The sequence below is a fragment of the Schistocerca cancellata genome, chromosome 4 (genome assembly GCF_023864275.1).
Source record: "Schistocerca cancellata isolate TAMUIC-IGC-003103 chromosome 4, iqSchCanc2.1, whole genome shotgun sequence".
Classification (NCBI taxonomy): domain Eukaryota; kingdom Metazoa; phylum Arthropoda; class Insecta; order Orthoptera; family Acrididae; genus Schistocerca; species Schistocerca cancellata.
In genome coordinates, this window is record NC_064629.1 from 403,776,405 (window position 1) to 403,791,647 (window position 15,243).

At 40.1% G+C, this 15,243-nt stretch overlaps 1 protein-coding gene across 2 annotated transcripts in view; it reads right to left on the reverse strand.

The window, feature by feature from the left end:
* LOC126183856 (fibrillin-1-like) overlaps positions 1 to 15,243 on the reverse strand; it is a 640,172-nt gene that overhangs the window by 137,958 nt on the left and 486,971 nt on the right. For both annotated transcript variants that reach the window (XM_049926146.1, XM_049926147.1), the window contains one exon: positions 2,944 to 3,144. In XM_049926146.1, the coding sequence (XP_049782103.1) occupies positions 2,944 to 3,144 (201 nt within the window). The remainder of the gene's footprint in view (positions 1 to 2,943; positions 3,145 to 15,243) is intronic.

Here is a 15,243-nt window from a genome sequence, read left to right on the forward strand (position 1 = left end):
TTCTAATGGAAAGCAACTCTCAAAGAGCATGAGAAATGCATTATGGAAAGCATTGTATTTATCATCTACACTCCTGGAAATTGAAATAAGAACACCGTGAATTCATTGTCCCAGGAAGGGGAAACTTTATTGACACATTCCTGGTATCAGATACATCACATGATCACACTGACAGAACCACAGGCACATAGACACAGGCAACAGAGCATGCACAATGTTGGCACTAGTACAGTGTATATCCACCTTTCACAGCAATGCAGCCTGCTATTCTCCCATGGAGACGATCGTAGAGATGCTGGATGTAGTCCTGTGGAATGGCCTGCCATGCCATTTCCACCTGGCGCCTCAGTTGGACCAGCATTCGTGCTGGACGTGCAGACCGCGTGAGACGACGCTTCATCCAGTCCCAAACATGCTCAATGGGGGACAGATCCGGAGATCTTGCTGGCCAGGGTAGTTGACTTACACCTTCTAGAGCACGTTGGGTGGCACAGGATACATGCGGACGTGCATTGTCCTGTTGGAACAGCAAGTTCCCTTGCCGGTCTAGGAATGGTAGAACGATGGGTTCGATGACAGTTTGGATGTACCGTGCACTATTCAGTGTCCCCTCGACGATCACCAGTGGTGTACGGCCAGTGTAGGAGATCGCTCCCCACACCATGATGCCGGGTGTTGGCCCTGTGTGCCTCGGTCGTATGCAGTCCTGATTGTGGCGCTCACCTGCATGGCGCCAAACACGCATACGACCATCATTGGCACCAAGGCAGAAGCGACTCTCATCGCTGAAGACGACACGTCTCCATTCGTCCCTCCATTCACGCCTGTCACGACACCACTGGAGGTGGGCTGCACGATGTTGGGGCGTGAGCGGAAGACGGCCTAACGGTGTGCGGGACCGTAGCCCAGCTTCATGGAGACGGTTGCGAATGGTCCTCGCCGATACCCCAGGAGCAACAGTGTCCCTATTTTGCTGGGAAGTGGCGGTGTGGTCCCCTACGGCACTGCATAGGATCCTACGGTCTTGGCGTGCATCCGTGCGTCGCTGCGGTCCAGTCCCAGGTCGACGGGCACGTGCACCTTCCGCCGACCACTGGCGACAACATCGATGTACTGTGGAGACCTCACGCCCCACGTGTTGAGCAATTCGGCGGTACGTCCACCCAGCCTCCCGCATGCCCACTATACGCCCTCGCTCAAAGTCCGTCAACTGCACATACGGTTCACGTCCATGCTGTCGCGGCATGCTACCAGTGTTTAAGACTGCGATGGATCTCCGTATGCCACGGCAAACTGGCTGACACTGATGGCGGCGGTGCACAAATGCTGCGCAGCTAGCGCCATTCGACGGCCAACACCGCGGTTCCTGGTGTGTCCGCTGTCCCATGCGTGTGATCATTGCTTGTACAGCCCTCTCGCAGTGTCCGGAGCAAGTATGGCGTGTCTGACACACCGGTGTCAATGTGTTCTTTTTTCCATTTCCAGGAGTGAATATTATCGGCACTATAAACATCTTGCCTCTCTTGTTCCTTGACAAGTTTTGAAAAACTCTCTATTGCTGTTGGATTATTTTTCCTACGTAGTTTGTAATTAAATACGACATTGGTTAGAGTACAAAGACCTTTTAGTGTTAAAATTTGTGCATCATGGTCTGAAAGGCCATTCACCCTTTTACTAACAGAATGCCCATCTAGTAATGAAGAATGAATAAAAATATTGTCTATGACTGTGCTACTATTCCCCTGCACCCTAGTTGGAAAAAACACAGTCTGCATCAGATCATATGAATTTAGGAGATCTACCAACATCCTTTTTCTTGCACAATCATGTACAAAATTAATATTGAAGTCACCACATAGATCTACTTTCTGGTACTTCCTACAAAGTGAATCAAGAACCCTCTCTAGCTTAAGCAAAAATGCTATGAAGTTGGAGTTAGGGGACCTATAAACAACAGAAATTAGAAGTTTAGTTTCACTAAATCCAACTAATGCTGCACAACTTTCAAATATCTGTTCAGTGCAGTGTCGTGATACGTCTATGGACTCAAATGAAATACTGTTTTTTATGTACAGAGCCACTCCCCCACCCCGCAAGGAACTCCTTGAGAAAAAGCCAGCTAATCTGTAGCCTGGTAAAGGAAGCCTCTGAATTATCAAATTATTTAAGTGGTGCTCTGATATACCAATAATTTCAGAGTTAACATCTATTAGCAGTTCACTAACTTTATCTCTAATACCTCTTATATTTTGATGAAATATGCTAATTCCTTCTCTACTTGGAAACATTACATCCTCTGGACGTGAGCCCTTAGTTAGAGGCACTTCCTTTAAGCAGGTATACCTATCAGCTGACTTCAGTCTAAAAAAGGTGCAGCTCTAACACCAACTACTATAGGAATTTTTCCATGAGTGATACCACTACCACCACCACCACCACCCACTACACTATCACCTATAAGCTTAGCCAGCCTCCCCTTCCCATACCTATTGAGGTGCAGGCCATGCCTAGTGAAACTCCATCTACTGATAGACCCAACTGGCACCACTGAGATGTGATCCATGCCCTCCGTCATCAGTGCCCTACCCAGCCCCACATTAACGCGCCTAACAGCCGCATTAAGGTGAGGCCGATCATGACGCTGAAATAGTTGCACGAAATGCACTTTAGTACCACCAGTTTGAGTAGCTATCTTAACCAAGTCACCACTGACATCATATTCCCTGTCCCTATCGAGACTGTTCCCTGCTCCACCAGCTATCACTACCTGATCCTCTTTCGTAAAATTCTTACATAACTCCCCCATGCTTTCAGTCACCTGAGCCAACCCTGCACCAGGCTTCACAATGCTGGGGACCTGGTACTCACTCCCCAACACTTCCTACCTATGCTTATATATTCATGATACATTAATGTCAGATAACATAAATATGACATACTTACCAACACAATTTTTAGTGAATGTGTCGAATGTGTACCCAGTTTCACATGTCTGTGTACTTGAAGATGTATTTCCAGAATTGTGTGCATCAACAGGTGGAAATTGAGTCTGTTTAAGGATGCATCGATAGCCACCAAGTTCATTAACACACTCTTCTGACTCTAGATTGCAAATCTGTAAGCCTTCTTCACATTCATTTATATCTGGAAAAATGATAAACAAGTGTTAATAATTTTTTTTTAATTATGAAGTGATGAGGAACTTTCATTTACACTGTGTATCACCTCAGAAGAAATATATGCTTCACTGATTAATTTTCCCTCTTCTGTGCAATTAAATAACAATATCTTATTCAATCAATTCTAATACAGAAACAATTGACAGAGGAGTTTCTGAGATTAATAAAAACAGATCTCATTCAATCAATCCTATTACTGAAGCAATTGACAGAAGAGTTTCTGAGATTAATAAACAAGATCTCCTGTTCAAATATCTACAAACCTTGTAAATCTTAAATTTTTGCCTTAACACTATTTTGAATGCAAATTATAGGGGGAGGGCACTATTTTATGATATTCTATATAGTATAATTAATCTATTATATTAATGGTAAACATTGCATGACTAGGGTGTTGGAAGCTGCAAATTAACTTAAATTTCTCAATGAAAAATAACTTCTGAAGTTTTAACAGTATTTATTTATTTCCAAACTGGCAACTTCCTAAAAAATGTGCCAACATTTAATAATATCAGATGAGGGGAAAACACTACTGTCCATTCAGCTTACCTTCATTCTACAGATTTTACATACAGTACTAATCCACTGTTGCAGTCTCACATGAGCTACATCCTCCTCAGTTGAGACAGTTTAATAGTCATCAATAACTATTTTTACCTTAGAGATCAGGGAAACCTTTACAGCACACTTCTGCATTGGTTTTTCAATAGAATATTTGAGTCCACACACTGACAGCCCTTTCTTTCAAATGCGGCAACAATATTTTAGTCAACCCAAATGATGGTGCAATTTAACTGTTAATTTTCTTACAATGTCCCAGTTCATTATGATCTCTTTGATGACCAGCATTACTTATTGTACACCTATCAACAAATAACAGCACTTCGCCATTGTTCCCATGTAAAACACTTACTCTGTCTAGACTTGACATTCATGGGAAATGTATCTGTTCTTCACAACAAAAATACTTGCCAGTCTTATCAACAATTTCCATCTGTGCGGCCAGCTTTCTACACAAGCACATTTTCCATTTCATTCCAAGACCTCTAGAGTTAATCATTCACCTTAACACTTGGAAGGAGTGTGACTCTTAGTACATAGTACTACTCTAGCCCAGAATCATTAATTTCAGAGAATCATAGTCTATCAGGCAATGTTTTTCTGAAGACAATCACAGATTGAGGCTCCACCAATTTACTCTTTCCCGACTTTCCATTGTTCTACAAAACATCTGCTATCTGCTGCACAGATGTTATGCTCGGTATTAACCCATTACCTTGATATACTGCTCATACTACTGTGATTTTGTTTGCTGAAAAACTTGCCTATGCTGCCATGTATCACTATATTATCAAGCCCCATGAATGGTGAAGTCAAATTTATCTAAAGAGAGACATCTCTGGAGTACTTCATGTTATATTTCAGTTCATGTGCAAATGTTATTCATTTCTCTTTCTGGACTTTTCGATTATGAAGAGATCAGATGAAAATAATAGGCGTGGGTAGTGTCTACTGGAAAAGAGATAGAGTGCATTCTCTGCAACACAAAGGCAGTAATTATGATGGCTAATCAATAATGTGGAAGAATTAAATTCTTCTTCCCAGCTTCAAAGTCTCAGGATACATTGTAAGTGGGAAGCTGTTCTACAGAATCTGCTTGATTTCTATTACACACATTATTATCAACTTAGACTAATCCCTCTTATTGTTGTCTATCTCATTATCCTCTCTCCTTCCACTCATCATTTCCCACCATATTAATGACAGTTTTACCCACAATAATTTTATATTACTTGTTTCCTCCTTTGATTTGTTTTATATTTTGTATTTTAAGCCATGTCTTTCTTACTCTTTTACTTTGTCTCTTCCATTACTTCATCTGCTGTCTCCTCTGTCCTCTTACGAAATTCCTGGCTCCAAATGTTACTTTTTTGCCAGGTTTTTTATTGCATCTGTCAGTTTTCTGTTGCCTGGAGACTTGAAGATGGTCTACATTCATTTGGCTTCAGGTTTTGTATTTAAGATTACAAATCTGTAATATTTCCATGATATAAGACACAAAAATATGTACTATAACATTATGGAATCTACTGAAGTAAGATACTAGTTTGAGCAATTTTTTTTTAAATGTACTGTGATCTAATGGTTTTTCAACACAGGAAACAGTTAGTGTTACATACACTTTTGAAGCCCAAGTTTGTATCTGAATTATAACTATCTACATGATAGTTCATTCTGTGTATGTGCAATGTTAAAGAACTTAAAAAGTCAAACACACATGTATGCCGTAACCCTCCCCCCCACCCACCCACACATGTTATATTGTTCTCCCTCTCTCTCTCTCTCTTTGTGGTGTGTGTGTGTGTGTGTGTGTGTGTGTGTGTGTGTGTGTGTGTGTGTGTGCTCTTACTCAAAACTCTGACAATATAGCCAAACTAAATTTCTCTGAGATTATTGTCTTTGAAAAAAAAATAATTTAAACAATAAATACTTTCAAGAGAGGCACCTAGTCCAAAGAATTCAGTAGATATTGTATGAATTGTATTTTTAATTATGCTCTGGAGCCATAATTTTGTAGAAGAGAATTATATTTTTGAGGTATGTCTGTCATGAGTTTCTACACTTTTTTGTTTTGTTTCTTTGATAATGGAAAACTCCAAGAGCCTTACTAGGGCCAATTAACTGAAATAATGTCAGTTGTCACAGAGTGTAACAGAATATTTATTTTTCTAAAAGTAGTTACTTAATGCTTTATGACAAATGTCTGTAGGCTAGCCACAACCACTACATATTTTTAATATAATGAGAGACCCACTTAGGGCTGGGAAATACTTTAGCAAAAAGTACATGTATTATGTGAAGTTCATCTTCCTCCCAAAATGAAGAAAGACTTTCATTATATTACTTTTCACTGGATGTCATGATATTACTTTTCACTGGATGAGAAAATACTTGATATGTTTATGATGTGTTTTTGCCAACAGTCTACAGGTTTTTAAGAGAACAGGATTAAGTTTCTGTACTGTTTCACTAATATTTCATCAGTACACTCTATCAGAAATAGACAGCTGTTCATCTAACTGAAAATAATATTTTGTATTTCTTAGTAAGGACTGTTAACAGCTTCATCTGGAAGATGTATTTTGTTTGGCTCCATATTTTCACTGTTTTTAGTGGGATAAACTAATACTGAAGTGTTCATCATTGGTACAATATTGTAGGAGGTGTCATGAACCCACACAGAGCAAACTTCAGGCATTTTTGACATTTATTTACATATACAAGATGACTTATGATATTTCCTTTGTGCACAAGTGAGATCACAAGTGTCAGACAAATTTGCTTTGGAAATCTACATCTTAAAATTTTACGTAGAACTTGAGCATTGTTTCCCCATTATCTTTCTATGACTGTATGAAAACTTGTGTGCCTTGTGATACACTGTGTATATTTGAATGTACATCAAATATTAAGCTCTCCTACTAATTACTGTCTCCTTTCCAGGAAGTGCAGGGCCTATCACCACTCATCCACTTGACTGTGAATAACATGTAACTGGTAGGTCTAGGGCCGATGTACAGGAGAGACAGGGGACCAGAGAAAACTCAAGGTACTACTGTCATCCCACTAACCAATAGGTTTGGGGAGGGGAGGAAGGGGGGGGGGGGAGGCGAGGGAGAGCAAATACTAAAGGGTAGGGGTCTGTTATTTATTGGCAGTTTGAATGAGTGATGAGTGGTGAATTACAGTATCTATTGGTTAAATGGCAGTAAGAGATGGGAGGGGTCATCTTGTACAGTCTGTATGTATGTCTGGAGGCATCATTCAACATTTTGAAGAGGTTATTCTGATTACTATTGATGTATGAAAATTGGTTTCACTGAATTGCAAACCAATATCAATGTTGTGAAAATTTCCTTGGTTGCTGAATAAAACTATCTTCTATTATTAAATTAATTTACCAACTAAACCACGTTCCACTCTCAAACCAAGTTGACAAAGTCCTTTGGGAATATAATTCACATTTATTTATATGACCTTCCACACAATTTTAGTGATAACCTCAGACTTCTTGCAGATGATGCAGTTACCTGTAATGAAGTACTGTCTGAAAGCAGCAGCACAAATATTGTCAGATTTTTATAAGACTTAAATGTGTAGAAAAGATTTGGTAGCTTGCTTTAAATGTTCAGAAATTGTGTATTTCACAAAACCAAAAAACATAGTAATCTGTGACAACAATATAAATTAATCGTAGTTGGAATTGGTAAACACATATAAAATACCTGGTTGTAACACTTTGTTGGGATATGAAATAGAACAATCACATAGTTTCACTCAGAGATAAAGCAGGTGGCAGACTGCAGTTCTTTGGCTAAATACTAGGGAAATGCAATCAATATAGAAAGGAGACTGCATACAAAACACTCATGTGATCCATCCTAGAATGCTGCTCATGTGTGTGGGGCTCACACCAGATAGGATAAACAGGGGATATTGAATGGATCTAAGTAAAGGCAGCATAAATGATCCACAAGTTTGTCTGACCCATGGGAGAATGTCATGATGATGCTGAAAGAACTGAACTGGCAGACACTTGAAGTTAGATGCAAACTATCTTGTGAAGCAACTGTAAGTGAGAATCTAGGAATTTATTAGCAAACTCCTGTGTATAGCTCTCATAGGGATCACAAAGAGAAGATCAGACTAATTACAGCACATACAGAGGCATTTAAGCAATCATTCTTATCTTGATCTATATGTGAATGGAATGGAAGAAAGCCCTAATAACTGTACAATGGGGCACACCCTCTGCCATTCACCTGAGAGTGGTTTGCAGAGTATATATATACATGCATATACATGTTGATGTACAAGTAGGTGGGACTCAAATGATGCCTACTGAAAGTAATCTTCTGTTCTCCACTTACACTCTCTCGCTCTCTTATTATCTCGGTCAGACACTGTGATTTCCAAACACAGTCATTATTAATACTAATTAAACTACTCACAATACACAAGCTCCTCCTACAGCTGTTTATCATAAGCAGTCAAGTTCACTACACTTAAAGAGCTTAAATTTCAGTAGAAAATGTGGATGTAGCTATTTCAAAGTCTAGACAGATGCTTTCCAGCAATGAAACTAGAAGGTAGAGCTAATCCTTTTTTTGTTGTCTGACTGAAAATGAGCATAGGAAGTAGAATGTGTAATTTCATTTAGGTGATGGACCACCTGGACCCTCCTTTGACTATGTCTTTGGTTGGTTTCACTTTCCATTCACCCCCCCCCCCCCTTCAAAATAAAAAAAATATAAAATCCATGCTCCCTTACTATTTTTCCTTCTCTTCCTTTCCTTGCTATTGAATCCTAGTATCCCATCACAATTAAATTTTTGTCTGTTTTTAACTCAATATGATACCAGAAATGAGAGATGTTGAATGCAGCGAGAATTAGCTGAGAAGCCCAACTTGATTTTTCTTAGCACACTCTTCCAAAAGAAGACAAATAGTTGAAATAAAAATTAACTTTATTGTATTTTATCAAGTATCATACCCACAATCCCACCCACGCATCCCAAAATGGTACTCTGCTACTCTGTCCACACAGTACTTGAAATGTCATATTCCATGATTATGCAGCGTCTACTCTCAACTCCTTGCCATATGAACCGTACCAATGAGGAGAATGCAAGTACAGGCCTGGCCCAACACAACCAACTAGCACATCTATACTCCTGCTCTGTCACAGACATATGTTGGCCTATCAGAGGCAGGACCACATGTGAAAACAAGTCATATCATACAAGGTGTAAGAGTAATCAGGCATATTTTCTCTGGTGTTTCAGCAGATATTTGCAATACCATTTTCACATTGTGTAGCTGGAATAGGCCCAAACAACTAGTGCTCATCATATCTTTTATGCAATGCCAAGCATTGATGGAAAGTGTCAGTTTGCTTCCTATATGTTTTTTAAATTAGAATTTTTGGAACCCATTTGATAGAGTGATCTCATATTAGTCTAATCTGATATTCGTTTTATCAATATGTGTTAACATGGATAGTAAAACACAAACAATAACCAGTACTTGAGCAGTGATAGAACTGCCCTAATCCATCCTTGCTGCTACTGCCAAGCATCCAGTGCTACTAAGTCACTGCTAGATTGCCATATATTCTTTGTGTTTTACTGTCCATGTTAATGAATATTGGACTAGACTAATCTGGGAATGTTTTATCAAATGGGCATGTAAAATTTTAATTTAAAAATAATTTTGTTTGTAATGGGAAACAAACTGACACCTTCTGTTGTCACTGGGCATTGCATGAAAGACATGATGAGCAGTAATTGTTTGGGCTGACTCCTGCTACACAATGAAAAAATGAAATTGCACATATCTGCTGAAACACCAGAGAAAATGCGTCCGACGACACTTAGGAGAGACACTTGGTACATCAACTCTGCTGCAACTTCTGCACAGTATTTTTTCTGGTCATGATCATTAACCAGCTGTCCACCCAAATGAATAACCACAACCAAGCTGTGGCCAAGAGTTGAGTTGAGCAAGCAGTAATGTAACATGATGCCAAATACTAGATGCTTGATTTCAATGGCTGCTTCACAACCCATACCATTTGGATTGTTGTTCTAACACCAGCTTGTCTAAATTAGGTAGATTGGAACATTCCTTGCAACACATTCTTTGATCTTCCAAGCTTCCTGCCCACAGTATCTACTAGTACCTCTCCCACATCCATTCCCAATTCCACCCCTGCACATAACACTAATGTAACCTAATTCACTCATCTCTCACTCACACCCTCTTTGCTACAGTCTCCCTATTCCTTTGTAGTATCCTCCTCCTATCAGTCCAGCCCTCCACACAACTCCTCCTGCCCATGGCCAGAATAAGTACACTTGTGTCACATACATATCCAATGCACCTGCTGCCACACCCTCTCAGCTTTCAGCCATCCTTCCACAAACTCTAATTTCTCTCCCACTCCCTGTCTGCTTTTTCCTCTTGTACACTTCACCGGACACAACCCCTTACTCCAGTCAAGCTGCAGTGTCACCACATTGAAGCTATGCATCTATATGCAGTGTAAGTAAATACTGTAACTCTGAAGAAAGATTTATCTGATGGATTAGCAACTTTCTCAGTTGCGTTTATGTGCCAGCTGAAAACTCAACTCCTCACCTACAGAGTGAGTTGTTTCCTTGACTCCTTCCATTGTCTGTATTCTGACAAAAACTTCACATTATCACATTCATGATTAGAGGTTTATCAGATTAAATGACGTTCAACATGTTACAAAATGAAGGTTGTACACAAATAGACAAAAGAAGAAATTGTTTAACAAAGATACTAATGTAGATAGCAAAAAATGTTGCAATCATGAACAAAGCAAAAGAACAGAAGATTTCAAATGAAACAAGACAGTTCTAAAGAAAAGGGAACAGTTTGAAGCTAATAATAGTATGTACATGGTAGAATGTACAGTATTGAACACAGCTATTTGGAAATGTCTTTAACAGGATGTGAATGTATACAGTGAAAGTTTAATAAGGGAGGCTACTGAGAACAAGACAGAAATATATATGACTACAAACCACCATGGGTGCCCGAAATGGAGGTCAGTGGGGGCAGCTGCCCTAGTGAGAATTTGCTTAGGGCCCCAATTTTTATACCGTAAAATACCTGGAAAAGTATGACCAAAATGACCTGAATATATTGATAAAATGATAAAAAACGTATGTGAGAAGAGTTATAAAATGAAATAGAGCAATGGAAACTTGGCGGAAGGCTGTAACTGAAATTACAAAATGGATAATTAATTTAAGATCATATTTTTCTTGAAGAAATATCATCATATGGAGATGTACAGATACTGTAGCATCACCACCTTAGAGCTACTGCAGTTTAAGATAGTACACACGCAGAGGTTCTTGAAGGAGAGGGAATGTCTGTTGTTGGACAATACACGATTGCAGTTACAAAATATTTCATCATTTGCTGTAAACCGGAGTGTGCACTTTTATATTTTCCTTTTGTTGCAAAAGCAAATCTGCAAAACTGACACATGAATATTGATACTTCACAAATGGATATTACGTTTGGTACAATATTGCTACAAAATATTGATATTTTTGTTTTGACAACCCTACCTGGTACATATTAAGTCACATGAGCATGACAATGAGTAGATGATCCATCAGTTTATTTTCAACATGTACGAATTCATTCTTGATCAACATTGTTGCATTTTTCCAAGAGGCACATGCATAGTTCATTCACACTAACCTTGAAACTCTGGAAATGTTGTGTCTTAAATGGATGTTGAACACTAATATGTAAAAATTGAAGTAAAAATCTTCAAAATGACAGCATCCTTAAAAATAAAATATGGTACAGTGCCTATAAGACGAAAAGTCATGATGTAATGAAATGTAGTCAAATTAAGTCAGGTGATGATGGAATTAGGTTGGGAAATTACACTCCTGCAAATGGAAAAAGAACACATTGACACTGGTGTGTCAGACCCACCATACTTGCTCCGGACACTGCGAGAGGGCTGTACAAGCAATGATCACACGCACGGCACAGCGGACACACCAGGAACCGCGGTGTTGGCCGTCGAATGGCGCTAGCTGCGCAGCATTTGTGCACCGCCGCCGTCAGTGTCAGCCAGTTTGCCGTGGCATACGGAGCTCCATCGCAGTCTTTAACACTGGTAGCATGCCGCAACAGCGTGGACGTGAACCGTATGTGCAGTTGACGGACTTTGAGCGAGGGCGTATAGTGGGCATGCGGGAGGCCGGGTGGACGTACCGCCGAATTGCTCAACACGTGGGGCGTGAGGTCTCCACAGTACATCGATGTTGTCGCCACCCCGTGCCCGTCGACCTGGGACCGGACCGCAGCGACGCACGGATGCACGCCAAGACCGTAGGATCCTACGCAGTGCCGTAGGGGACCGCACCGCCACTTCCCAGCAAATTAGGGACACTGTTGCTCCTGGGGTATCGGCGAGGACCATTCGCAACCATCTCCATGAAGCTGGGCTACGGTCCCGCACACCGTTAGGCCGTCTTCCGCTCACGCCCCAACATCGTGCAGCCCGCCTCCAGTGGTGTCGCGACAGGCGTGAATGGAGGGACGAATGGAGACGTGTCGTCTTCAGCGATGAGAGTCGCTTCTGCCTTGGTGCCAATTATGGTCGTATGCGTGTTTGGCGCCGTGCAGGTGAGCGCCACAATCAGGACTGCATACGACCGAGGCACACAGGGCCAACACCCGGCATCATGGTGTGGGGAGCGATCTCCTACACTGGCCGTACACCACTGGTGATCGTTGAGGGGACACTGAATAGTGCACGGTACATCCAAACTGTCATCGAACCCATCGTTCTACCATTCCTAGACCGGCAAGGGAACTTGCTGTTCCAACAGGACAATGCACGTCCGCATGTATCCCGTGCCACCCAACATGCTCTAGAAGGTGTAAGTCAACTACCCTGGCCAGCAAGATCTCCGGATCTGTCCCCCATTGAGCATGTTTGGGACTGGATGAAGCGTCGTCTCACGCGGTCTGCACGTCCAGCACGAACGCTGGTCCAACTGAGGTGCCAGGTGGAAATGGCATGGCAAGCCGTTCCACAGGACTACATCCAGCATCTCTACGATCGTCTCCATGGGAGAATAGCAGCCTGCATTGCTGCGAAAGGTGGATATACACTGTACTAGTGCCGACATTGTGCATGCTCTGTTGCCTGTATCTATGTGCCTGTGGTTCTGTCAGTGTGATCATGTGATGTATCTGACCCCATGAATGTGTCAATAAAGTTTCCCCTTCCTGGGACAATGAATTCATGGTGTTCTTATTTCAATTTCCAGGAGTGTAGATGCTAAAAGCAGTAGATGAGTTTTTGTATTTGGGCAGTGAAATAACTAATGATGGAAAAAGTAGGGATCATAATGACAAGAAAACCACTTCTGAAAAACAGGAATTTTGTTATCATCTAATGTAAATTAGATGTGAAGTTTTTTCTGAAGGTATTTGTTTCGAGTGTAACTATGTACAGGAGTGAAATCTGGACAATAAGTAGTACATACTGAAGCTTCTGAAATGTGGTGTTCCAGAAGAATGTTAAAGATTAGCTGGCTAGATTGAATAACAAATGAGGAGGTACTGAATGGAATTGAGGAGAAAAATTTATGGCATGACTTGACTAAAAGAAGGGATCAGTTGATAGTACACACCCTGAGGCATCAAGGATTTGTTAGTATGGTAATGCAAGCAAGTGCGGTGGCTTAAAAATTGTAGAGAGAGGTCAAAGTTGAATAAAGTATGCAAGGTCAAATTGGTGTAGGTTGTGTTGATTATGCAGGATGAAGATGCTTACACAGGACAGACTAGCAGACAGCAGAATAACTTACCCCAGAATATCTGGGATTTTAGTAGTTGTGACAAATGCATAGCTCATGAGAGCAGAAAGATTTTATGAGAATGAAATTCAGGCATTACTAATAAGCTATAATAAAATGAAATGAATCTGCTGACTGACAGTGATGAAACTACTAAATGTGTACATGGTCCCATTAGGATATCCATGGTGAGAGTTCCATCTCAGAACTGCTGCTTTCCTGGGAAAAGGAAGAAAGTCACCAGATGGGATACCAAGTCACTGTGTGTGCATATCTTCATAAACCTCAAGTGGTAATGCAACAGCTGCATAACAAACCACACTAGACAGAAGCTAACTCCTTGAAAATTCAAATAATGGTTAACAATTGTCAGGCACTAATTTAAAGTAGCATATTGTGCTATATTTCTTTTTGTTTGCTGAAGGGTTGTTGTTTCATACTGATCGATACTTGGTGGTATAGAAATACAGGGTCTTTGTCATGGAACCACTGCTTACCTATGTGATCTAACAATGGATGACGCTTGTAGGGCAATTGTTGTAAAACAGCCTTCTTTAATTAGTTTCATAATCACTACTGCAGATAAACACCACAACAGAGCTTGAAAATCTCCACATTGAGCTGTCATGAAACTCATCTGATTGGCACAGTGTGACAATGTTGTTGGTGGAGAATGAAATCAAGTTATCTCTCAATGTTTCTATTATCAACAAAGAGCTATAAACAAACAGTGGTACATGTATGTGGTTTACTTAGAACATTGTGCAATGTGAGGTGTAATAGAGTGAAAAAATTACCAATATTCGGAAGTATTTTGTACCTCATAAACAAATGAAAACCAAAAATGAAAGTGAGGGAACTGAAAAATATACTCTCTGTGATGATATATCACAAGAAAATAGCAACTCAAACTCAATATCTCTATTACAAATCTCAGTAATTATACTGCTGGAGAAAATACAGACATTGCCAGTACCTCCTGGCCTGTATTTCTGATACCAGAAATTTAATTGAGAAAGAGGACACCTACAATTCACTAAAGTATAAGATTTTATTGTATCCATGCTACTTGACAAAAACTATAATTTCAAGAATGACTTTGATGGCATAAACATTTAGATTAAAATGGCTGTCATTATTTTGATGACTGGTTTATTTTAAAGCTTAGAGGTGCACTTTGCAAGTTGTGTGCACTTTTCTGGATACTTCTAATACACAGGAGTCATCACGGTACATCCATAAACCATTCATTCAACAATTTCAAAAAGCTACATGAATCTGCAAAAATGAATGTGAATTCAGAATGAGATAAAGATGCAGTTGAAAAGTAAAGTAATTTTTGTTAATTTTATGACAAATAAAACTAAGAGTGTAGAAGAACTAGTCAATGAGAAATTAGTAGCAATGAATCTTGCTAAACTGAAATCAGTTGTTTGTAGCAAGTTATCCTATGCATTACATGACTTGCCTTTTAGAGGAAAAGCATATTCAAATGCTGCATTTCATGACTGATCACAGTTTAGTATGCAATCAAGTGATGACAAACATTGTGGAAACATTTTGAAAGTGCCCATGAAAATGTTGCCCATATTTTCATATAACCGAAAAGATTTATATTCTGAAACAAACCATATGTT